The sequence below is a fragment of the Scyliorhinus torazame genome, chromosome 2 (assembly GCF_047496885.1).
Source record: "Scyliorhinus torazame isolate Kashiwa2021f chromosome 2, sScyTor2.1, whole genome shotgun sequence".
NCBI lineage: Eukaryota > Metazoa > Chordata > Chondrichthyes > Carcharhiniformes > Scyliorhinidae > Scyliorhinus > Scyliorhinus torazame.
This window is the reverse complement of record NC_092708.1, coordinates 29,135,821-29,163,171: the sequence shown is the minus strand read 5'-3', so window position 1 is coordinate 29,163,171 and position 27,351 is coordinate 29,135,821. Positions and strand designations below refer to the sequence as shown.

Below are 27,351 nucleotides of genomic sequence, written 5' to 3'. Positions count from 1 at the left end.
GGCAGGCGACATTGGTTTGTTGGCTTCCTGCTCAAAACAAAGCATTGAGCTCACTGGGGAGGGGTGCTCTGTTGCCAGAGATTTTACTCGACTTTGCTTTGTAGTCCGTTATATGGTGTAAGCCTTGCCAGAAATCACCCAGTTCTGTCATTAGTCTGGGACTCAGCTTAGTCTGTCTGGCATCCCTGCTGGCCTTGGAGGTCATACCTAGATTTCTTGTATAGGTCACGTGAACACTTCAGACTTACCTAGACTTCGGTAGGGAGTGGATCTCCTGGTTAAACCATGGTTTCTGGTTGGGGAACGCCTCCTTTGGCACACAGTCATTGACACACGTACTGATGAAGACTGAGACGGTAGTGGCATATAGCAACTGAGTTCTTGAACATGGACCTGGACCAGTCCACTGACTCCAACAGTCACATAGGAGCTCTTCCATTGCCTCGGACCAGCACTGCACAACCTCCTTAACCGGATCCTCCCGCTTCTGCACAACCTTAAGTGGGAGGAAGTTTTTGTTTTTTCAGAATTTCCTCAAATTTGGTCAGGGATGGAGCGATAGGCGCCCTTGATGTTGTGTAGCAGTGGTCAAGGATGTTAGGGCCCCTGATGGGACATGGTGTTGGTGGAATTTTGGCAGTACATTCTGAAGGTTGGCTTGGTTGAAGTCACCAGCCATGATGAACAAGGCCTCTGGGTATTCTGTTTCAAGGTTGTTTATAGCAGTGCACAATTCATCAAGCGCCTTAATCACTTTCACCTGGGGTGGGATGTTGACCGCTGTGATGGCAGGCAGATTTGGAGAGAATCTTGGCTAGCCACATGATGGTTGAAGCTTCAGCTTAAAACATGCATGTAGTCACAACCTGTACGGAGTGAACTGTAACAACATCACCAAACAGAACAGCAGAAAGAAACCCAGGTGGACTCTCCACCCCATCATTAGTGATGGTTACAAGAACCTCCATATTCAGACATTTCCATTGGCACAGTGCAACCAAGGTAAGTCACCCTGATAAAATATATGAGGGCGAGTAATATTCACATGGAACGGCAATAACCTAGTTTCAGGATTTCTCTCTGGAGCAGTAAACCAAGCTGCTCAGAAGAATGTAGATTTGATATGCAGATTTAACAATCGTAGAACAGACCTGAAGGGTTGACCTACTCCTATTGTTAATCTACCAAATAATAAACTTCATTCGTACAGTGCTTTGAAATGTAGCAAAACATTCCACGTCATTACCCAAGAGTACACAGTAAAAACTTTACAGGTGAACTGAGACAGACTGGCACCATGTGTAAGCAACATTTCAGAGTGAAAGTTGCCAGCCAAGCACGAGAGCTTAGGACTAGTCAATGTCTAGTGCAATCTAAATTAGGAATACACATTTGCCAAATGCATTCTCAGGATTATCCAGTAGCAGCTGTCCTTGGAGTGAAGGGAAACAGAGGGTACTTGGGTACAGAAAAGACCAGACCAATGCAAGGAGGAAGGATTTCCTACTATGTAGTGTCAACACTGTTGCTGGGCAAAAAATTTACATTACCAAAATGGCAGTTGACGTTTCAATTTTAATTGCCAACTCATTACGATGATCTTCAAGGATCTGTCAATTTGCAGTAGGTCAATGCAAGCAAAACATTGGCAACACGCAGAAAATAAATTACCCAGTTCCATCAGGGCACTCCTTAGGTGCCTCAGAAACAACACTATAACCAGAAGTATCATTGTCAAATATTTCCCATCCTCATTTATAGTCATCATACTTAAAACTTCAGCAAGTGACTCCACCCCTGTGCAACATAAATCAGCATTTCCGGTTAACAAATGAATTAGCCATTTTATCAAATCTTGCACATATCAAATCACTATGAACAGGTGAAGGTGACCATATTTCATGGTACTTCAGGGTGAACATAAAGAAATGGATTCCACAGACAGGAAGGTTAGTAACTATAGGACGCAAATTCAAGATGCTTAACAAAAGAAACAGAAGGGATATTTTAGTCACGATCATCTTGAATACCTCAAAAGGTCGTTTTCAAAGGGGAATTGGATTTATACTTGAAAAGGAACAATTGGCAAGACTATTGGCAGTGCGTGACAAGAGTGAGCCCAATTGGACTGCTCAAATAATCAACAGAGGCACGATGGGCCCAATAGTTTTCTTCTATGCTACACGATTTGTACAAATATGCACCATCTTTACCTTGGCTATTTTTACATCATCTTTCTTTTTTGCACCTTGGAGAGATTCGTAATGATGCCTTGCACTGTCGTAGTCAACGAGCTTCCTCCCACGCTTTGCAATGCGAGTCTACAAGAGAAATGAGAAGCATGCAACTGGTAAAAGGAAATTCAAAGATCTCGCTTGTTAAAAAGGTGAATGTGCACAATCCTTTCTCCATTCCATCTCAAGTCAGTCAAATATCAAAAGGTTTTACGAAATATTGAAGTTGTCAAGCCTCACTCCTTACCTGGGAATCACTATTCAATGACAGTCATACCTACAGATGTGGATTTCTAACCATGACTGGTGCTTCCCAAACCCCACACTGGGAAAAGGCTTTTCCCGAAGAAGGGCAACATAAATGCAACTTCATCAAAATAGAAGCGCAGCGGAGCCATGGCGACATCCAATACTGCCCCTGAAAGAAGGCAGTTGTTCTATAGTGGTGCTCAAATGGGGAATTTGATAACAAAAATTTGTAAAGCTATATGGCAAGAATATGGGCTATGAGTTGAATGTCCTCCCTTCCTTCATGAGGCTAAACCTTTGCTAAATGATTGAAAGGTTTATAATTTCGCCCCGTGTGTCATTCCACAGGACAAATCAAGCTTCCAAGAAAATTCGTCAAGTTTATCCAAGGACTTGTATGGAGCTGGCAAGTTGGCATTTGCGACAAAGTCATCATCGCAGAGTGTCAGGGATATCAAGCTTCGAAAGAGGAACAACTAGTCACACATTTAACATAACTGCATTTGAAATTAGATAAACATCACAGCTCATCACAGGAGGACGTGGCACAAATGCAGGGCATCACTTCTCAGGTTGGGGAATTGTACTACATCTGTCAAAGTCACCAATTAGCAAGAGCAGCGTGCAGAAATCCATCCCCTGGAATGGACTCTGTCCCACCTCCTTCCTTACTGCACATCTCCAAGCCGCAATCATTTTACAAGATGAAAAGCCACTGGTTTAGAACACACAAACTAGCCATTTGGCGAGAGATCCGTGCTCGTGCACAACGTCATTCATGGCCTCAGGATGTTGCAAATTACTTAACAGCCTTTTATGCAGTTGTGGAGCTCACAGGAAGACAACTTGCCGGCTTCAAGCAGAAAGGACAGGCGAGGAAAGAAAACAGTTGGCATGGTCAACAGAAAGAAGGGACTACAGGTTCTATAAAAATTCATTCATAGGATGTGGGGGTCGCTAACGTTTATTGCCCATCCCCAGAGCACTGAAGAGTCAACCACATTGCTGTGCTGGGAGTCACATGTCCGCCAGACCAGGTTAAAGATGACAGATTTCCTTCCCTAAAAAGGACATCAGTGAACTAGATGGGTTTTTACGACAAATCAATGGTTTCATAGTTAGAATTTTAAAAAAAAATTTTTTTTTTTTTTTTTTTAATATAAATTCCAGATTTTTAATCAAATTCAAATTTCACCATCAGCAATTGTGGGATTCGAGCCCTGGTCCCCAGAGTGTTATCCTGGGACAATTACCACTTTGCCACTGCCTCCCTCCCCAGTTAGATGTGTGGGGGGCCAGAGAATCATTGGGGAGTTCCAATGACTAGGTACAGCCTGGTGATTGTCACTCAAAGTTACCACACAGCAAAACGAGAAAACATGGAAGTTTTTTTTTTTAAAAAGTATGATAATAATTTTTAGCAATTTACATGCAATAGCAGAATTAAACAGTAAGAATCCCCTCCCCCATCTTCCTTTGCAAAAGTCTAACTTAGTAACCAGGTCTCTCTTTCCCCCCCCCCCCCCCCTCTCTCTCCTCTCCCCCCCCCCCCCCCCCTCTCTTCTCTCTCCCCCCTCCCCCACCACCACCACATCTTAACAGTGACCAGTTCTTTAAAATACATAATAAACGGTTGCCATCTGCAGTAAACGCTTCCACGGATCCTCACAGTAAACGTAACCTTAAAGTTGCAAAAACTCAATCAAGCCACGCCGAGGGATTTGGCGGTATCGTCGACGTCCAGTCCAAGAGGATCCACCTCCTTGTCAGTGAGGCAAAGGCCAGGATATGTGCCCCTGCCCAGAGCTCAGTCACAACCGAAACCCCAAAAATCACCACTAATGAGCAAGGCTCCAACCCAATGTTCAGGATTGCCAACCGTCTCAAAAAAATGCATCAGGCCTTCCCCTGACTATATTCACCATCAACCCCTTTAAAAAAGGGATTTGTTCTAGCCTTCGTGAGGTGAGCCCAGAACACCACTTTTAGCTGGATGTGATTCAGCCTCACAGGACGGTTGAGTTCACCCAGACCTCACTCCAAACCATCACCTCCTTCCATCTACTTTGCCTTCATATGCTCAACCGAGCAGATCTCCTCTCCACTCTCCCTCTCTTCTTCCCCCCCACAACCATCTGTTGATATATGCCTGATGTGTTGGCGAACTCCAAGCCAGAGCAGGATTAAGATGCCTTCCCTGACTGCATCCATTTCAGTGCCTTTTTGATCTCTTCCAACTCCAGCAAAGCTTCTGGGTCCTCCTGTAGCTAATCCTCTACCAGATCAGCCTCCCATTTCCTCAATTGATATGCCAGGAGCTGGCTTGCATTCTCCCCATAATCTATAGCTTGCCTCGTTGACGTACTGCCCAATCTGTAAGACAGCAAAGCTGCGTATGCAGTTTTTTCACTCTGCTAATAGTTCCGGGGATGACTGTCCGCATGCTTGTGATCAACCTCAAATATTTACCAGTTGTTCCAAACCCCCTCCTTGCCTCCAGCTCTGCACGTGCCTTTAAAAGATCTGCGGGAGGGCCTGTGCCGCGGGGGCACTCCTTTCCCCGTCGGCCCCTGTAGGGCTCCACCACGGCCGGCGCGAAGAGAAGAGAACCTCCTGCGCATGCGCCAAAACACGCCGGCGGTTCCACGCATGCGCGAGATCATGCCGGCCCTTTGGCACATGCACAAACGCGCCAGTCCCTTGGGCGCTAGCTGGAGTGGCGCCAACCCCTCCAGGGTCCACCTAGCCCGAGCAGCACGGTAGCATTGTGGTTAGCATAATTGCTTCACAGCTCCGGGGTCCCAGGTTAGTTTCCGGTTTGGGTCACTGTCTGTACGGAGTCTGCACATCCTCCCCTTGTGTGCGTGGGTTTCCTCCCACAGTTCAAAGATGTGCAGGTAAGGTGGATTGGCCATGATAAATTGCCCTTAGTATCCAAAATTGCCCTTAGTGTTGGGTGGGGTTACTGGGTTATGGGGATAGGGTGGAGGTGTTGACCTTGGGTAGGGTGCTCTTTCCAAGAGCCGGTGCAGACTCAATGGGCCGAATGGCATTCTTCTGCACTGTAAATTCTATGAGACAGGTGAGAATTCCTCACCTTGGGGGCCCGTTGATGCCGGAGTCGCTGGCGCCGGTTTTCCCGGGGACCTAGTCCCCGGAACAGAGAATCCCGGCCGTGATCTCTCCCCTAATTATCACCTTGATAGGGTGAACAGTTGGAGGCTTTTTCCCAGGGCAGAAGTGACAATTACAAGGGGGCACAAGTTCAAGGTGAGGGTGGGGGGGGAAATAGGTTCAGTGGAGATGTGCGGAGGAAGTTTTTCTTTTTAAAAACACAGGGTGGTGGTGGTCTGGAATGCACTGCCAAGTGAGGTGGTGGAGGCAGATAAGTTAGCGACCTTAAGACTCATCTGGATAGACACATGAACAAACGGGGTACAGAAGGATATGGGCGGTTGGTCTAGACAGGAGAAGTGAGTCGGCACAGGCTTGGAGGGCCCAAGAGCCTGTTCCTGTCCTTTGTTTGTTGTTCAGCGCTTCCCACAGTATATAGAGAGACCTCCCCATTTAAATTCAATATATAATCCCGGATAGCGCCCCCCCCCCCCCCTTTAGAGATCCTTGCACAGAACCGCAGGTCCACCAGCAGACCCACATCCAACCGCCATCCCGTGCAATGCCCCGGGCCCACCTTCAACTCCAGGTTTACCCAATGTGGGGCATGGTCAGTACTGCCAATCTTCACCCCTGCCAATAGCACTCGACTCATGCCAAATATGTCAATCCTGGAGAATACATTATGTACAGAGAAGAACAAAAAAATCTCTCCCCTGGATGTCTGAACCGCCAAGGGTCTGTTTCCCAAACCCCCCCACCTGTTTAGTCCAGAAAAACAATTAACGCCTTTGTCATACACCCCAGGATCAGCAATCTGGGCCTAGAACAATCCATCCTTGGGTCTAGCACACAGATAATGGGTATCCCGGTATTGCTATCAGCAACTGTTTCATGAACATTGTATCATCGTGATTTGTATCATCGTGATTCGGGGCATATACATTCACCAACCTGTTTCCTTTGCAACACCCCTGTCACCATAACATCCTGCCTGAATCTGTTATTTCCTTCTCTGAATGAAACCTGACCATTTTATTATTAATGAGGATCGCCACCCCTCCAGGCCTTGTAGTCAAACCTCAAATGGAAAACTTGGCTCACCCAAGCTTTCCAAGACTTGCCTTGTCCCGCTCGCGCTGGTGGGCCTCCTCGGGAAACATAGGCCCCTAGGTTCCTGCACTCTTTTGACTGGACTGCCCCCAGCCTCGAGTCAGCCATTACCAACGTGGTAGATTATAGCTTTGCCGATCATTCCCAGGCCGCAGTCCTTCACATTGAACGTTGAACGTGATAACTGGGACACCACCCCAAATCCCACTCCAATTGAAAAAGATAGTCTTCACCTTATTAAAAGCCACCTGTCGCTTCATCAATTTTGCGCCGATGTCTTGCTAAATTCTTACCAAGTTACCGTCGCAGTTGATGTTTTGGACTTCCTTGGCCCATTTCAGGACCACTGGAAACTGAAATCCACCACTTGTTCAGTAGTGGCTTCTGCCTCCAAGAATTGTGCGCACTGGCCATTGAAGGCACTCCATTGCTTCGCCAATTCCATGCAGATGCATATCCATGTCCTTGGCTAGTTCTTACCAAGTCACCGCCCCAATTGATGTGTCGGGCTTTCTTGACCCATTCCAGAACCCACTCCTCCTCCTATGGCAGCAGTGAAACTCGCTGCTCGAGGTGGCATTCAGTCGTGCCTTCTGCCTCAAGAACCTGTGCGCCCTGGATGCAGCAAATACCCAATTGCCGCAACAGCCGAGAACTTCACAGTATTCAGTCTTCTCCAGTAGACCCACCAGCCTACGGTTCATACATGTTCTCCATTATCCCAGTTTTGCCTCAAGGCCTTTATTCCCGGCACCTGTCAAGGGTGATGGACCTGGCCACTTCTCCTCCCCCCCCCCCCCCACCATCTTTGCAGAGTCCTTTCTTGGGCTGGCTCCTGATGTTTTACACCTCCACCCTCTTAGATGTCGATTTCGATATCAGATTCCCAGCTGTTTGTTCTGCTGGGCTGTAACCAATTACGGAAATTCCTTTTGAAATTGGCACAAAAAAAACCTGAGCCTGCGGGGGAGCCACTTAAAATGTGGCCACTACTCCACGCTGCCGCACCAGGAAGTCCAAAACATGAAGTTGAAGTCACTGGAAATGTAACCAAGTAACCTAGAAAGCCCTTTGAAATATTTCACAGCATTACAATTGGAAATGTCAGAAATAGGCGGCATGGTGGTGCAGTGGTTAGCACTGCTGCCTCACGCCACCGAGGACCCAGGTTCAATCTCGGACGCACATTCTCCCCGTGTGTGTGTGGGTCTCACCCCCACAACCCAAAATGTGCAGGTTAGGTGGATCGGCCGTGTTAAATTGCCCATTAATTGGAAAAATTAAAAAACAAGGAAATGTCGAACATACTCCCAAATGTCTGTTGTTTATTGATGAAATTATAAATGTTAGTCACATATTGGAAGAATGAACCTTGTTCCTTTACTAACTGAGTCTAGAGCAAACAAGAAAAAAATGATCGGACTCATACTTTGATATCTGGAAATTGGCCGAGGTAAGTGTCTAGCGTCAGGAGAGCTTGATCCACCAGCTTCTGGTGATAGTCAGTCCAGAGAAGGTCAGTATCCTGAAAGTAAATAAAGAATTATGCCAAGATGAGAAATGCTTGCAAATCACAAATATGCAGACTGGGTGACCTCTTTACAGAACACTTCCGGTCTGTCCGCAAGCAGGACCCAGACCTTCCTGTCGCTGCCATTTCAACTCAACCGTCTGCTCTCACATCCACATGTCTATCCTTGGCCTGCCGCAATGTTCCAGTGAAGCCCAGCACAAACTGGAGGAACAGCACCTCATCTTCCGATTAGGCACGTTACAGCCTTCCGGACTGAACATGGGAGTTCAACAACTTTCTGTGGACTCTCTCCTCCATCTTCTATTCCCATCAATTATTTTCTGCTTTTCCATCACATGCCCGCCCCCCCCCCCCCCCCCCTTCCAAAATCTGGGCCTGTTCCTAGTTGTCCTTTGACAAACTGCTCACCTTGGTTCTGCCATTCACACATTCTAATCTCTTTATGTGTCCCTATCAGCACCCTTCTTAGCCTTAATCACCCCTCATTTACATTCCTTCCGTCTTTCTGTCCACGACACATTTGTCAATTTCCACCTATCGCTGGCCCCCCATCCAGCACCCCACCGCTCCAACAGTATAAATCGGACCCATTTCCAGTTCTCTCCAGCTTTGACAAAGTCATCCAGACTCAAAACGTTAGCTCCCTTCTCTCTCCTCAGATGTAGTCAGATCTGCTGCAATTGTCCAGTATTTTCTGTTTTTGTTTCAGATTCCAGCATCCAGAATAATTTGCTTTTACCTATTAAAGCTATATCAGCAGTTTATGCAATCAACTACTCCCAAGTGCTCAAGTCTGCTGCTGTCATTTTAAACAACAACATAGCTTATTCAGAGGAATACGTGCACGTCCGTCCCTGATATTTATTTTCATTCTCCAGCTCGGCCTCCTATAGATTGGAGTTGAAGACAGTCAGGAAAAGCACAAGGCTGTGCCTTAACTAAAGATGGAGATCTGTGGGAGAGCAATTGACATGAACGAAGGAAAAATGAGTCTAACCTCTGAAATTGAATGAATATCTTCTCTGCCAACCCAGTCTGGCTCATACATTTCCTCCAGCAATTCGGACAGCTTCTTCGTGGCTTCGTGCATAGCTTTAGAACAAAACGTAAATTTGCAGTCACCCTTCAGCTGCTTAGAACATTATAGTTTACAAATAGCAGTAGTCCAGGCCTGACAATTCTGCGCTGCCATTGAATAGGATCATGGTTGATCTTCTAATTCAACTCCCATCTTCCTGCACTATCCCCATTTAGCATCTTCCTGCACTACACCCATTTAGCTACCAGTTCCCAAACATGTACTCAAACAACTGAACACCTACAACTTTTTGCAATAGAGAATCCCATTGCTCTGCATTAGCATCAAGAAATTACTTCAATCCCAAATGGTGGTCCCTTAAATCATTACCCTATGTTCATACTCCCCAGCCTGTGCAAACAATTAACAGCATCTACCCAGTCAAGCCTCTTGAAAATAATGTTTCAATTAGATCACCACTAATTCTAAATTCCAAGGAAATTGAGATCTAGTCGACTTGTATTCTCCTCTAGGACAATTCCTTCACGTCACTTATCAGTCAAGGGAACCTTCATTAGACTCCCTCAAGATCAGAACAAGGAACAGTACAGCAGAGGAACAGGCCCTTCGGCCTTCCAAGCCTGCAGTGAGTGGGTATGTGCATGTGTGTATCCGTGTGCGCATATACTAGTGTATGCGTGTGCACACGTATCAAAGAGCAGAAGTCCCAGTACTGATCCCTGCGGAACACCACTAGTTAGACCTCCACTCGGAAAACCACCCTTCCACAGTCTATGGCCAAGCCAGTTCTGAATCCATCCAGCTAATTCACCCCTAACACCATGCGATTTAATCTTTTGCACCAGCCTGCCAAGAGGCACCAGCCTGCCATAAGGGACCTTATCAAATGCTTTATTAAAGCCCATGTAGACAACATGCACAGCCCTTCCCTCGTCAATCATTTTTGCCACCTCCAAAAAACCCAATTAAATTAGTGAGACATGACCGCCCTCATAAAAAACTATGCTGTCTGTCGTTAATAAGACCATTCACTTCCAAATGTGCATAGATCCCATCTCGGATTCTTTTCCAACAATTTCACTATCACTGACATCAAGCTCACTGGCCTATAATTACCTGGGTTATCGTGCAAGCCTTCTTAAATAACGGTACAACATTGGCTACAGGTGAGATCCCAGAGGATTGGAGGATAGCCAATGAGGACACACCAATTTCTGTCAGAGGCCCAGCGATTTCATCTCGTCTCCCTCAGTAATCTGAGATAGACGCCGTCTGGCCCTGGGGATTTGTCTACCTCAATGCTTTTTAACACACCTAACACTTCACCCCTCATAATAACGACCTGTTCTAAAGTGTTTACATATCCCTGAGACAGCGCCAATCAACATGTCCCTCTCCTTTGAGAATACTGATGCAAAATACTCATTAAGGATCTCACCTATTTCCTTAGGGCAATTTCCCTCCTTTGTCCTAGAGTGGACCAAATCTTTTTCTATCTACCCTCTTGTTCCTGATATACGTATAAAATGTCTTGGGATTCTCCTTAATCTTGTCTGCCAAAAACATTTCGTGACCCCTTTTTGCCCTCACCGTTTTGAGCTTTTTTCTACTTTCCTTGTATTCTTTATCTATTTTTAGTTGCCTAGACCTCACATGCATCCTTTTTCTTTTGTACTAGACTCGCAATTTCCCTTGTCATCCACAGTTGCGGAATCCTGCCTTTCCTGTTCTTCCTTTTCATCAGTACATGCCTATCCTGCACTCCCCATCAACTGCTCCCGAAAAGACTCCCACATGCCAAATGTGGATTTACCCTCCCCTCTCCCAAACAACAGCCTCCAAATCCTGCCTATTCTGGCTGTAGTTAGCCTTCCCCCAATTTAGCACCTTAATCCTAGGACAACACTAGTCCTTTTCCAGGAGTATCCAAAAGCTTTTATGGAATTGTCGTTACTGTTCGCCATATGTTCTCCCACTACATCTTTGATGACCTGGCTGGGCTTGTTCCACAATACTAGGTCCAATATAGCCCCCTCTCTAGTCGGACTCTCCACATATTGTTCCAAAAAACATTCCTGGACACACTTAAATTCCTCACCATCCGGACCCCTGGTTTCCAGTCAATACGAGGAAAATTAAAGTCTCCCACTACAACAACCCTATTATTTCTACTTGTTTTCAAATTCCCGTGGACTGTTGGGAGGCCTATAGTACACCCCCATCTGCTCCCTTCCTGTCCGGGATCTACCCACAGTGCCTCATTACCAGATTCTTCCAAGGTGTCCTCCCTCTGTACACTGTAATATGTTCTCCAACCAATATTGCAACTCGCCCACCTCTTTTACCTTCCCCTCGGTCTAGTCTAAAACACCTATATCCCAAAATATTTAGCTATCAATCAAGTCCCTTTTTTAACCAAGTTTCCGTTATCGCAACCACATCCAAGTTCTACGCATGAATCAAGGCTCTAAGTTCTCGGTCTTGCCTGTTATACTCCATGCATTGAAACAGATGCATTCCAGACCTCTAGGCCCAGCCTACCCTTCCTCTTAGTCAGCCTTGTCTTGGTACCATGCTCAACCCCAGTCGCTACACTTGCTGGTTTACTGTTCTGATTCCCACCCCCCACCACATTAGTTTAAACCCACCCGAACCATACTAGCAAACCTCCCAGCCTGGATATTGGTGCGCCTCCAGGATGTTGCCTGGAATGGAGAGTAGGTCTTACGAGGAAAGGTTGAGGGTGCTAGGCTTTTTCTCATTAGAATGGAGAAGGATGAGGGGCGACTTGATAGAGGTTTATAAGATGATCAGGGGAATAGATAGAGTAGACAGTCAGAGACTTTTTCCCCGGGTGGAACAAACCATTACAAGGGGACATAAATTTAAGGTGAAAGGTGGAAGATATAGGAGGGATATCAGAGATAGGTTCTTTACCCAGAGAGTAGTGGGGGCATGGAATGCACTGCCTATGGAAGTAGTTGAGTCAGAAACATTAGGGACCTTCAAGCAGCTATTGGATAGGCACATGGATTACGGTAAAACGATATAGTGTAGATTTATTTGTTCTTAAGGGCAGCACGGTAGCATTGTGGATAGCACAATTGCTTCACAGCTCCAGGGTCCCAGGTTCGATTCCGGCTTGGGTCACTGTCTGTGTGGAGTCTGCACATCCTCCCCGTGTGTTTCCTCCGGGTGCTCCGGTTTCCTCCCACAGTCCAAAGATGTGCAGGTTAAGTGGATTGGCCATGATAAATTGCCCTTTGTGTCCAAAATTGCCCTTAGTGTTGGGTGGAGGTGTTGACTTTGGGTAGGGTGCTCTTTCCAAGAGCCGGTGCAGACTCAATGGGACGAGTGGCCTCCTTCTGCACTGTAAATTCAATGATAATCTATGATTAATCTAGGACAAAGGTTCGGCACAACATATGTTCTATGTTCAGGTACAACCACCCTTCTTGTAGAGGCCCCACCGTCCCTGGAAGACATTCCAATGATCCCAAAAATTTGAAGCCCTCCCCACTGCACCAGATCTTTTGCCACGTGTTCAGCTGCACTCTCTCCCTGATCCTAGCCTTGCTAGCATGTGGAATACTCCTGAGATTACTACTCTAGAGGTCCTGCTTTTTAATCTTCTACCTAACTCCCCAAATTGCCATTGCAGGACCTCACTACTCTTTCTACCTCTCTGTCATTCATGGACAATGACCTCAGTCTGATTTCCCTCCCATTTTAGGATGCTTTGTACCCGCTCAGAGCCATCGTGGTCTGAGCCAGGCGGAATATAAAATAGTAAGACTTCATCTCTTGTAAGAGAAGCTAACAAGCCTTGCTGTACCTGCATGCCAATTTTGTGATTCATATAAAAATGGATAATTTCACACTCACATTATATTGAATGTGCCATATTTTTACCCAAACATTCCCACGGCTATTTTCCCACCTAGCCTTGCATCATAAGCAAACGTGCTACACTGGTCTGGTTCTAATAAATCGCTTATTGTCACAAGTAGGCTTCAATGAAGTTACTGTGAAAAGCCCCTAGTCGCCACATTCCGGCACCTGTTCGGGGAGGCCGGTACGGGAATTGAACCCGCGCTGCTGGCCTTGTTCTGCATTACAAGCCAGCTGTTTAGCACAGTAGGCTAAACCAGCCCCTCACCTAAACCATTAACAAATTGCAAACGGCAGTGTCCCTAGCAATGACTCTTTTGAGGCATAGTTTAATGTATGAGCTGCTATCCCAAAATAGCTTGTTTATTGTTCTATCAATTAATCCATGCTATTGCCTTCAATGCCACAAATACTAACCTCATGTAGCACTTCAACACTTTTCACCAAAATTTCGCAAATCCAAATGTTTCCTGTTAGCACATCCTTCAATTGATTACCGCATTAACTAGTGATATTTAGTTCCGTTTTCTCTTGCACTCCTTGTTTTGAAGAGCAAGGTTTTGGTTGCCATCTGCCAATGCACTGCGACTCTCCTAGAATCCAAGAAATTCTGGAAATTGGGTCCAGGGACTGCATTGACTAATTCCATGAAAGTGTTCCATGTAATTTTACCAATACTAATTTCTTCATTCTTGCTGTCCCTGCAGTTTTCAATGAAGACAAAGTATTACTGTCGCTGCCATTTCCTTACTCTTATTATTTCTCCTAGTTTGACCTATAAAGGATCCACGTTTACTCTTGGTAATCTCTTCCTTTTTATATTATACTTTTTGAATCTATTTTTAAACTCTTATACTCGTCTAACTCTCCCCACTCACTGCCTGTTTGACTACACAAGCTTCTCTCCTTAATCACTATAGTTAACATCTCAAGCAACAGCTGGACTACACTTCCTATGGCCTTTTAATTCCTCAAAAGGAATGTATATTTGTTGCAAATTTCAAATTAATTTATATTTCATGCAGGGGTGGGTGAAAAACGTGAGGGGGAACAGGAGACAAAAAGTGTTAAATCGGTCAACATGCCTGGCAACCTCAATCACAGATAAATAACACGGGCACAACTCAGTGAAGTATGAAAATTTGGGTTCCCACTTCGACAATGTAACAGAAGCAATTGTTCATTACTAAAAAATCTTCAGGTTAAAAAGATTCAGGAAGGTGAAGTGATTGAACAGAGGTGTTCCAGATGATGTTGCTGAAGGAGGAACAACCATTTCAAAAAAGGATGGGGATTTTTTTAAAAATAAATCATTGCAACAATTTATGGCAATTTGGAGTGCACTGCCAATAGGGTGGTGGAAGCAGGTTGAATAAAAGGGAATAGAACTATGGGGGAAATAAAGGAGGAGCAAGATTAAATTTCAAAACCAGCACAGGCAAGATGGACCAAATGGCCTCCTTCAGTCCTGCGTCATTCTCTGACCCCCAATACAGTTTGGTGCGGTTTATCTGAAGCCTCAAGTTCAAAGCTCAGGCCAAGCTTTTGACTGCAGTTGCACAAAAATTTGTAAGCAGAAAAATGGGTTGTATGTGTCTTTGAGGATAGATCTTCTTTGATAAGTGTATTGAAAAAGGAAGTGTTGCCACTGGTAACCAGTGGCACAGGGATACATTCCGACAGGGTTAGGTTGTGCGTGATACATTAAGTTTTTTAAAATATGAGACCTACAGTAGGTCTCCGTCTGTAAGGGAATTTAAGGTTCTTGTAAAGCTTGCTGTAGAAGATGGGTAACACAACAGTATCACTCACTGCAGATGCAGCCAATGCAGAGTTTATAGCAAAGTTGCACCACACTTCACAGGATACTATAGAAACAATGCCAAGGCAGTTCTTGCACCCAATTGATTTTTTTAAATATTCATAATAAATAGACAGAACTTTGTATCATAAGGCTCCAAAGCCCATCACAGTCAAGTTAAAAATGACAGATCCTTCCATTGGTCATGAAAGATGTGGCCAGGTATCCCATTAAAAAAATACAAATGGAAGTAGGCCATTTAGCCCCACAAGCCTATTCCTCCATTCAAAGATCATGGTCCATCGGACTCCATACATCCCTCAATTAGAGCTACAATGAGTCCTCTGGAAGAGTTTATGAACACCCTACCTTTTACAGCAGTCAGATATGTTCGCAGATCTTTCTGGAGTTTACTTCCTTCGTTCTGCAGTAAAAGAAAAATGCGCTATTTGTTTGTGCAAGTGCTGGACATTTACTACACACAAAACAATACGCAGTAAAATGCGCATTATTGGCGAGTGCCTGACATTTGGCAGCATTCGCTTGGAGCGTTTTCCCTCGTGGGAATAGTTTGGCAAGAACAAGGTTTCAGGATGCTCAAAATTAATCCAACAAATATGATGAGCAGTAGTATTAGTGGGTTGTGAAACAAAAGAAAAGCCCGACTTGAATCAATATAGTATTGCCAACCAGTCACCTCAAAGCACCTTTTCCTTGTTGGTATTAGTATAGCGGTTTGTACCCCGCCTGTCACACGGGAGACCGTGGTTTAATTCCCCATGGGAAGTGTGTGTATGTTTGGGGGCCGGTTTAGCTCACTTGGTTGGACAGCTGGTTCGTGATGCAGAGCAAGGCCAGCAACACTGGTTCAATTCCCATACCGGCTGAGCTTATTCATGAAGGCCCCGCCATCTCAACCTCAAGAGGTGTGGTGATCCTCAAGTTAAACCACCAATAGTCAGCTCTCCCAGTCAAAGGGGAAGCAGCCTACTGTCATCTGGGACTATGGCGACTACCTTCATTTTCGAAGTCACTGTTGTAAAATATGAAACATGTCAATTTACACACAGGCGATCCCCACAGACAGCAATGTAATAATGACTAAATAACGTGCTCTGATGATCGATTGATTAATAAATATTGGCCAGGACACCAGAAATAACTCCCACATCTACCTAAGAAAGCCAGTAGAGGCCATAATTTAGGATTTCAACCAAACAGCGCAACACTGCCTCAGTACCGTGCTCAAGTAACAACCTCTACTTCTGCGGGATGAAGCACTGGAATGTCTACACTAAACTGCTCGCTTCACTTTAATAAAATGTTACAAAAATGCATTGCAAATGAGATTAGCATTGAAAAATGTTCAACTAACTTCAGAACATGTTGAAATTGGTGAACTTTGTACCATAGACCATAAGACATAGGAGCAGAATTCGGCTCAATGAGTCTGCTCTGCCATTCAATCATACCCCTGATCCCCAATCAAGAATTTATCTATCTTTGTCTTAAACACATTCCGTGGTTTGGCCTCTGCAGCTTCTGTGGCAACGAGTTCCACAGATAGCGAAGGCGGATGCCTGACTAAGCTGCGTTGACAATGATCAAGTCAGCTTGGTAAGTTTTTGCATTGCTGGACTGCAATGCAAGGAGAGCAGAGTCCCCAAAACTGTAGCAGGCTTAGCTATGGTCGCCATGGTTTGCTGGATCATAGCCATTTGGGAGTGACTAATTGCATTGGAGTCCCTTACCACACTGCAGAAGGTGCAATATACAAAATTGCACCTCCAGACTTAGGATGCCCATGAAATTACGTTGCACTGGAGCAAAGTACAGCTTTTAAGTCTCCAGTCACTAAAATAGCACACACTCAATGTAGCACAGAGCCAATTCAGCCCACCTTGCTTGTTGTGCTGGCTCCAATTATCCCATTTCGCACCACCTTACAATAATTACAGGTCATTCACACCATTGAGCCAATTCCAAATAGTCATATTGGACAAGGGTTTTTCTCGCCATGGGTGCTGCCAGACCTGGAGGTTTAAAAAAAAAAAATTTACGGGATCGCTGGTTAGGACAGCATTTATTGCCCATCCCTAGATGCCCTGCAGAAGATGGTGGGGAATTGCCTTCTTGAACCACTGCAGTCCTCAGGTGTCAGTGCAACCCAGTGCCGTTAGGGAGAGAGTGAATTTCAGGATTTTGACACAGCGACAGTGAAGTGAAGGAATGGCGATATATTTCCAAGTCAGGGTGTGACTGACTTGGAGGGGAACCTCCAGTATCTGCTGCTCTTGTCCTTAGATGGATTGGGTTTATTGTGTACAGAGGTATAGTGAAAAGTATTGTTCGGAGTACAGTCCAGACAGATATTAACATATGATAGATACATAATGTAAATACATAGACATCGAGTGAAGCATACGGAGTGTAGTACTACTCTGTAGAGAAGATGCGTGGAGAGATCAGTTTAGTCCATAAGAGGGTCATTCAGGAGCCTGGTAACAGCAGGCAAGAAGCTGTTTTTGGATCTGTCAGTGCATGTTCTCAGAATTTTGTATCTCCTGCCACATCGACAAAGTGATTATTACAGTGCGGTATTACAGTGCAGGAACAAGGGCCAAACAAAGCAAATACATGAGCAAGAGCAGCATAGGACAAGGATACTTGTGAAGCCTCCTCCTCCAGTGAGTTGGTTTAATTGTCCACCATTCATGGCTGGACTGCAGAGCTTAGATCTGAAGCGTTTGTTGTGGGATCGCTTAGCTCTGCTTATTATTTGCTGTTTGGCACACAAACAGTCCTGTGTTACAGCTTCACTGGGTTGACAACTTTTTTGGTGTGCCTGTTGCCCTCTTGAACTCTTCATTGAACCAGGGATATGATGAGGTTGCTGATGGTCCAAACGCCTCATGGATGCCCAGACTGAAGTTGCTTGATCTGTGCGAAGTCTATCCCATTTAGTGCCACACAACACTATGGAGGACACCCTCAATGTGAAGACAGGACTTTTGGGTGGTCACTTCTACCGATACCACCATGGACAGATACATCTGTAGCAGGCAGATTGGTGAGGATGAGGTCATGTAGGTTTTTCCCCTCTTGTTGGTTCCCTTACCACCTGCTGCAGTTCCAGTCTAGCAGCTATGTTCTTTAGGACCCAGCCAGCTCGGTCTGTGGTGGTGCTACCGAGCCACTTTTGCTGAATATTAAAGTCCCCCACCCAGAGCATATTCTGCACCCTTGCTACCCCTCCGCGCTTTCTCCAAGTGTTGTTCAGCACGGAGGAGTACGGATTCAATAGCGGATGGTGGGTTTAACCTGAAGCTGCGAGACTTCATGGGATCCAGAGCACTTGCTTTTATATCAAGTCCACTTTGTGCGGGTTGTGCGGTTTGGGCAGTTCTCGGATCAGCATTGCATGTGCGTGTGGGCAGTAACAGATGGGAAAGCTAACCTTCTGTACCAGCAACAAAACGGGAAACATTGCATGAATCACCAGCACCACTAATGCCAGGCTGCTCCTTGCAATGTCAAGATCTGGAATTTCTAACATTGCCCTAACACCTACACAAATGTTCTCAACATGTTACTCGGAACAAGATGTTGCTAGAAATACTATGGATTTTAAAAACAATGCTGCTCAAAATTAGAGAATACTCCTCTGTACCTCATTCTGCACAGCACTGTCTTAAGCTGAATCATAGAATTCAAATGTAAGCATTGCAATTTGATTGGATTAGTTTGTCACGTGTACCTGAGGTACAGTGAAAAGTATTTTTCTGTGAGCAGCTCAAACAAATCATTTAGTACATGAAATAAAAGAAAATAGATAATAGGGCAACACAATGTACACAATGTACACACATAGACACCAGCATTGAGTGAAGCTTACAGGAGCGTAGCATTAATCAGGTCAGTCCATAAGAGGGTCATTTAGGAGCCTGGTAACAGCGGGAAGACGCCGTTTTTGAATCTGTTCGTGCGTGTTCTCAGATTTTTGTATCTCCTGCCCGATGGAAGCGAGTGTAAGCCAGGTGGGAGGGGGTCTTTGATTATGCTTTCCCAAGGCAGCGGGAGGTGTAAATAGAGTCAATGGATTAGAGGCGGGTTTGTGTGATGGACTGGGCTGTGTTCATGGCTCTCTGCAGTTTCCTGCGGTCCTGGGACGAGCAGTTGCCATACCAGGCTATGGTGCAGCCAGATAGGATGCTTTCTTATGATGCATCTGCAAACGTTGGTAAGAGACAGCGTCGACAGGTCGAATTTCCTTATTTTTCTGAGGAAGTATAGGCGCGGTTGTGCTTTCTGGTGGTAGCGTCAACATGGGTGGACCAGGACAGATTTTTGGTGATGTGCACACCTAGGAATTTGAAGCTGTCAACCATCTCCACCTCAGTCCCGTTGATGCAGACAGGGGTGTGTACAGTACTTTGCTTTCTGAAGTCAATGACCAGCTCTTTAGTTTTGCTGTCATTGAGGGATAGATTGTGGTCATTACACCACTCCACTAGGTTCTCTATCTTCCTCCTGCATTCTGATTCGTCGTTGTTCGAGATCCGACCCACTATGGCCATGTCGTCAGCAAACCTGTAGATGGATTTATATAGAACTGAGGAGAAACAAGCGTTTGGGGTCAGCAAACTCACCATAAAGAAATCGGGTCAATCTCTTCGTGGGAGAGTTCAGAACGGGGGGGGGGGGGGGGTACACAAAATCTGGAGCTAGGCTGTTCAAGAATGTCAGGATGCACTTCAAAGGACAGTTGAAATCTCCTCAAAAAGCTATTATGGTTTAAGGGTCAGCTGAATCGGCAGTTTCAAGCAAGTTAGCTATGCAAGGGTGGATGCAATTAAAATGTAGATCAGCCACGATCTAATTGTATGATGGACATATTTGTATGGTGAATAGTCACAAAGGGTTGAACTGCCCCTTCCATGCCATCGAAAGAGGGTTGACTTAGTCATTGTATTAAAGTGCAAATATTTATTTACTTAGTTGCTGCGCAGTCAATTTTGCAACTGCCCACAATCCATTGTGCAAGCTTCTATATTACCAGCTTGAGTCAAACACAGGATGTTCAATTATAGACATTACTACCTGAATTGACCAACATCCTCATTCTCTTGGACAGCCAAACATTATACACAGAAGATCCATTTCCAATTGTGATCCTTTCATATATTTAAATGGTCCACAGTGAGAAAAATGAGCCACTTCCCAAAATATATTTACACAGACACTGTAAATATCTCAACCAAGTTGAATGTGCTCCAAATCCATTGCAAAGAACAGCTTTCATTATGGACACAATCAGCAGTGTCCACTCAGGTGGGCAGAAATGTCCACTCAGGTGGGCAGAAATATCAACAGCAGCACTGCTCAAGTGTCAAATGACTCACCAGGTCATTGGTTCTAATTGACCTTTAGCAAGGACAGGGAAAGGCTGAAATGAGGTTTCATTTGAATGAAGGAGATGGCACATCAATGTGCAACTGTGCCCCACATTCACAAGCCAGTCACCTCCCTTCAGCATGCTGCTTCTGGCGATTTTCATTAACCGGTTGGCAAGCTCAATCTGTGGCACACTTGCCTCAACGTCAGAAGACTGTGGGTTGAAGTCTCACTCTGGACTGCTGCACCCATCTAGGCTGACACTGAAATGTCAGAGGTGCCAGTCTCTCTCGTGACAAAATATCTTCGAACACTATTCAAAAATAGGGGATTTTCCCCGGCATCTTGGTCAAAATCTATTCCTACCACCACTGGAATGGATTATAGTAGGTGGGAGTTTACAACTACTGTTTTCTACAATAGTTCAAAAAATACATGGTCTGTAAACACTTGGGATGGCCAGACCACAATAGTGAGGAAAGATATTAGCTCCGTCAATGCGAAATCTGCATGGGTATAGCAGAGAAACACTAATAGGGCATAAAAACATTACTGGAGATTGTATACCGACCGCAACCCCAAAACGGCAGTGGTGATATAGGCCCCCAAACTGTAGTGGTGATATTGGAAATGGGATTAAACAAGAAATTAAAGACACATGCAATAAGAGAATATTTGTAATTATGGGTGACCTTAATCTGCATACAGATCAGGCAAATCAAATTAGTTCCAATACCGTAGAGGAATTCTTGGCATGATATGGGATGGTTTTCTGGACCAATACATGGAGGAACCAACTAGAGAACCGGCCATCTTAGACTGGATATTGTATAACAATCAAGTTGCGCAAGGGAAACGTTACTTAAAAAGGGATGACAGGGAATAGGCAATGCCAAATATTCAGGTGAACTGCAACAATTGAATGGCAACCGGTGACGAGTGGTGTCCCGCAGGGTTCAGTGTTGGGGCCACAGCTGTTCTCTTTATACATTAACGATTTAGATGACGGGACTGGGGGCATTCTGGCTAAGTTTGCCGATGGTACAAAGATAGGTGGAGGGGCAGGTAGTATGGAGGAGGTAGGGAGGCTGCAGAAAGATTTAGACAGTTTAGGAGAGTGGTCCAAGAAATGGCTGATGAAATTCAATGTGGGCAAGTGCGAGGTCTTGCACTTGGGAAAAAAGAATAGAGGCATGGACTATTTTCTAAACGGTGACAAAATTCATAATGCTGAAGTGCAAAGGGACTTGGGAGTCCTAGTCCAGGATTCTCTAAAGGTAAACTTGCAGGTTGAGTCCATAATTAAGAAAGCAAATGCAATGTTGTCATTCGTCTCAAGAGGCTTGGAATATAAAAGCAGGGATGTACTTCTGAAGCTTTATAAAGCATTAGTTAGGCCCCATTTAGAATACGGTGAGCAATTTTGGGCCCCACACCTCAGGAAGGACATACTGGCACTGGAGCGGGTCCAGCGGAGATTCACACGGATGATCCCAGGAATGGTAGGCCTAACATACGATGAACGTCTGAGGATCCTGGGATTATATTCATTGGAGTTTAGGAGGTTGAGGGGAGATCTAATAGAAACTTACAAGATAATGAATGGCTTAGATAGGGTGGACGTAGGGAAGTTGTTTCCATTAGCAGGGGAGATTAGGACCCGGGGGCACAGCCTTAGAATAAAAGGGAGTCACTTTAGAACAGAGATGAGGAGAAATGTCTTCAGCCAGAGAGTGGTGGGTCTGTGGAATTCATTGCCACAGAGGGCGGTGGAGGCCAGGACGTTGAGTGTCTTTAAGACAGAAGTTGATAAATTCTTGATTTCTCAAGGAATTAAGGGCTATGGAGAGAGAGCGGGTAAATGGAGTTGAAATCAGCCATGATTGAATGGTGGAGTGGACTCGATGGGCCGAATGGCCTTACTTCCACTCCTATGTCTTATGGTCTTATGGTCTAACAATTGTTTATTCCTGTCTGGCATAGAAGGGGAAAGGTGGCCAAACCATCAGAGATGGTATTAGATCCAAAGAAGGGATATACAAACTGACCAACAGCATACCCGAGGACTGGGAGCAGTTTAGAATTCAGCAAAGGAGGACAAAGAGATCCATTAAGAGGAAAATGGGAAAATTATGAATGCAAGCTTGCGGGAAACATAAAAAACGTCAGGTTTTTTAAGATGTGGAGAAGACAAAAAAAATGTAGGTCCCTTACAATCAGGATAATTTATAATGGGGAACAAAAATGGCTGACCAACAAAATACAGACTTTTGTTCACTAAGGAGGACACAAATATGCAGTTGGGAAACACCGGGTTTGGTGAGAGGGAATAACTGAAAGAAATAAGCATTAGTTGGGAAATGGTGTTGGGGGAATTAATTGGATTGAAGGCTAATAAATCCCCAGGGTCTAACAATCTACATCCCAAAGTACATGAGGAAGTGCCCCTAGAAATAATGGATGCATTGGGAATTATCTTCCAAGATTCTTCAGTCTCTGTAACAGTTCCTACAGACTGGAGGGTAGCTAATGTAAGCCCACTATTTGAAAAGGAGAGAAAACAGGGAATGATAGAGCAGTCAGCCCAGCATTAAAAATAGAGCTTTCCCCACTATTGAAGATTTAATCGCAGAGCACTTTAGAAAACAGTGCCAGAAATCAGAGTAAGCATGGATTTACAAAAGAGAAATTATCAGGGTGGAGGTGGAACATTTGAGGAAAAACATTTTTACCCAGAGAGTGGCGATGGTCTGGAGTGCATTGCCTGGGAGGGTGATAGAGGTGGGATGCCTCATAGTTTAAAAAGTACCTGGATGAGTACTTGGCACACCATAACATTCAAGGCTATGGGCCAAGTGCTGACAAGTGGGATTAGGTCAGGGCCTTTCATGCATCGGTGCAGACTCGATGGGCTGAAGGGCCTCTTCTGCACGGTTAGTATTCGGTGATTGGAATTCTTGGTATACATAACTAGAGTTGTTGAGGGGGAGCTAGTGGATGTGGTTTATTTGGACTTTCAACAAAGTCCCACCAAGAGATTAGCGTGTAAATTTAAAGCACATGGGATTGGGGTAGTGTATTGAGATGGATACAAAACTGGTTGGCAGACAGGAACCAAAGTAGGCATAAATGGGTCTTTTTCCAAGTGGTAGGCAGTGACTAGTGGGGTACCAGAGGGATTGGATTGGTCACGTGTGCTGAGATAGTGAAAAGTATGTGCAGTCCAGACAGATCGTTCCATACATGAAAAACAGAGGACATTACAAACCAACAATCGGGTGAAGCATTCGGAGTTTAGTGTAGAGAAAATGCATGGAGAGATCAGTTTAGTCCATAACAATGTCATTCAGGAGTTTGGTAACGGCGGGGAAGAAGCCGTTTTTGAATGAATCTGTTATTGCGTGCTCTTTTGTATCCCCTGCCCAATGGAAGAGTCAATAAGCCGGGTGTGAGGGGTCTTTGATTGTGCTGCCCACTTTCCAAGGCAGCAGGTGTAGACAGTCAATGGATGGGAGGCGGGTTCACATGATGGACTGGGCTGTGTTCACAACTTCCTGTAGTTTATGGTCTTGGGCCGAGCAGTTGCCATACCAGGCTGTGATGCAGCCAGATAGGATGCGTTCCAAGGTGTTTCTGTAAAAATTGATAAAGAGTCAGTGTGGACATGCCGAAGTTTCCTGAGGCAGTAGTAGGTACTGTTGTGCTTTCTTGGTTGTAGTGTTGATGTGGCTAGACCAGGATAGATTGTTGGTGACATGCACACCTAGGAATTTGAAGCTATCAACCATCTCCACCTCGGCACCACTAATGCAGACGGGTGTGTACAATACTTTGCTTCCTGAAGTCAATTACCAGCAGCTTAGTTGAGGGAGTGATTATTGTCGTTACACCACGCCACTAGGTTCCCTATCTCCCTCCTGCACTCTGACTCATCGTTTGAGATCCGACTCACTATGGACGTGTCACCAGCAAATTGGTTGATGGAGTTGGAGCCAAATTTTGCCAGTCATGTGTGTCAAGGGGGTATAGTAGGAGGCCAAGTAGGCAGCCTCGCAGGGCCTCGGTATTGAGAACCATCAAGGAAATGTTGTTATTTATCCTTACTGCTTGTGGTCCATGGGTCAGGAAGTCGAGGATCCAGTTACAGAGGGAGGAGCCAAGTCCCAAGTTTTGGAGCTTTGACAAGAGCTTGGCTGGGATGATGGTGTTGAAGGTAGAACTATAGTCAATGAATAAGAGTCTGATGTGGGAGTCCTTGTTGTCGAGATGCTCCAGGGATGAGTAGGGCCAGAGAAATAGCACCTACTGTGGACCGGTTGTAGCAATGTGTGAATTTCAGTGGATCAAGGTGTTCTGGGGAGTTGGTGTCTCTAACCAACCTCTCAAAAAGCTTCATAATGATCGATGTCAAGGCCACCAGACAGTAGCCATTGAGGCACGTTACCCAATTCTCCTTTGAGACCTGCATGATGGTCTTCTTGAAGCAGATGGAAACATCTGAACAGAATAGGGAGGGAACAACAAAGAAAAGTACAGCACAGGAACAGGCCCTTTGGCCCTCCAAGCCTGCGCCGACCATGCTGCTCATCTAAACTAAAATCTTCTACACTTCCGGGGTCTGTATCCATCTATTCATGTATTTGTCAAGATGCCCCTTAAACGTCACTATTGTCCCTGCTTCCACCACCTCCTCCAGCAACAAGTTCCAGGCACCCATTACCCTGTGTAAAGAACTTGCCTCATACATCTCCTCTAAACCTTGGCCCTCTCACCTTAAACCTATGCCCCCTAGTAACTGACCCCTCTACCCTGGGAAAAAGTCTCTGACCATCGACTCTGTCTATGCCCCTCATAATTTTGTAGACCTCTATCAGGTCGCCCCTCAACCTCCGTCATTCCAGTGAGAACAAACAGAGTTTATTCAACCGCTCCTCATAGCTAATGCCCTCCAAATCAGGCAACATCCTGGTAAATCGCTTCTGCACCCTCTCCAAAGCCTCCACATCCTTCTGGTAGTGTGGCGACCAGAATTGAACACTATACTCCAAGTGTGGCCTAACTAAGGTTCTATACAGCTGCAACATGACTTGCCAATTCTGATACTCAATGCCCCGGCCAATGAAGGTTCAAATGGTCCGCAAACACCTGCCAGTCGGTCCGTGTCAGGACACGATGTTTCAGAGGGTTCAATTTCAAGAAGGCCAATCTGACAATGGAGGATACTGACGGTAGGTATGAGTGTGTCCAACAAAACAAACATAGAGAATGCATTGAATTCATCGGGGAGGGGTGGGCTGTTGCTCGATGCTACTCTGCTTTGTAGCCCATTTTGTTTACACCGTGCCACATACAAACTCTCGTTGTATCATTAGTCTGCAACTCTAGCTTAGTCTGTATTGTCTCCTGCCATCATTAATGGGGAGGTTGTACCTAGATTTCTTGTACAGGTCAGGGTTGCTGCTCTTGAATGCCTCAAATCTTGCCTTCAGTAGGGAGTGACTCTCCCGGTTAAACCATGGCTTCCGGTTGGGGAACACCTGCATGGACCCCAGCTAATCACAACATACGTTTAGTTCACCCATCTAAATTGTTAATGTAATATCTCCAAATTTACAGCTGGGTGGGAGGATTCAGAAATGTTTCAGTGTGATTTGGACCAGCTGAGTGGGCAAATGCATGGCAGATATTAATGTTGATAAATGTGAGGTTATCCACTTGGTAGCAAAAACAGGAAGGCAGATAACATGAATGGCTATAAATTGAGGGGAATGTGCAATGAGACCTGGGTGCTCTCACACACCAGTCACTGAAGGCAAGCATTAAGCTGCAGTAGGCAGTGAAGAAGGGAAATGCTACGGTGACCTTCATAGCGAGAAGATTAGAGCACAGGAGCAGGGATGTCCTTATGCAATTATACAGGGCCTGTTTCCTACACAAGTTTGGTGACAACTGAAAAATGCTTTGAACCATGCAGCGGTCGTCAAAGACTCTTTACAAATCATTTGAATTGAAGCACTTCTTACCAGCTGTCTATTGAAGTTCTGCACACAATGTTCAAATTGTTCATCTTTTGTCTCATCAGCCTTGCCCAGCTTCTGGAGGACCTGAAATTTTGAGATAATGAAAACAGTATGACCAACGTGCCAGCAAGCAACACTCTTCTGGATAGGAGATGACGACATATACATAGAACATACAGTGCAGGAGGAGGCCATTCGGCCCATCGAGTCTGTACCGATCCACTTAAGCCCTCACTTCTACCCTATCCCCGTAACCCAATAACCCTTCCTAACCTTTTTTCTTTGGTCGTGTTGCAGAGCAACAGATATCATATTAAGAACAATGGAGTAGGCCATTCAGTTCCTCGAGCCTGGCCTCCCATTCAATATCATGGCTGAACCACTTGTGGCCTTCCTATTCATAATCTGATCACTAGAAGCATACCAGTACTCATTTTCATTAGCTTTTGCACATTTACAATATCAAATAATTAACATATTCAGAATATATTTAGCTAATTTTTGAAAATTAGTGTTGACTATTACAAGGTAAATTAAAATTACAGTTTTTGGCCAACAATCATGGGTTGACTTTTTCACAAGTATGCAAGTGGAGAGAAATAATCAATGCACGCACAAGCAGAAGGATAGAGATGGAGGTGTTATTTAGTTGTGTGTTGAACATGAGCAGTGCCAAGGAAGGCCGGTTTTCTATTCAACTTGAAGGTCAATCATAAAGATGGAGATTCTGGTGTAACTGACCCCCCCAATGGATTATTGAGGCAGTGTTAAGGTAGAACTACGCTGAATAAAGCAGAAAGGCCACAGATCTAAATCTTGGTCTGAGCCAATTTTAACTCTAGCAGGAGGAGTCGGAGGTGTGTGACATCTCAAAACTCATGCTAGTCATACAGGTTACAGTCTGTTCCTTTTAAGTCATAGCAGAAAGATTGACAACCTGATCCAGATACAATCAACCATGG

General features: G+C 45.1%; 1 protein-coding gene across 1 annotated transcript in view; it reads right to left on the bottom strand.

The window, feature by feature from the left end:
- bin1a (bridging integrator 1a) overlaps positions 1–26,551 on the bottom strand; it is a 126,117-nt gene extending 99,566 nt beyond the window's left edge. Inside the window, exons 1-5 of the mRNA XM_072468306.1 lie at positions 26,393–26,551; positions 15,345–15,399; positions 9,242–9,336; positions 8,140–8,235; positions 2,214–2,321 (exon numbers count right to left, since the gene is read on the bottom strand). Of these exons, the coding sequence (XP_072324407.1) occupies positions 2,214–2,321; positions 8,140–8,235; positions 9,242–9,336; positions 15,345–15,399; positions 26,393–26,551 (513 nt within the window). The remainder of the gene's footprint in view (positions 1–2,213; positions 2,322–8,139; positions 8,236–9,241; positions 9,337–15,344; positions 15,400–26,392) is intronic.
- Positions 26,552–27,351: the final 800 nt, after the last annotated feature.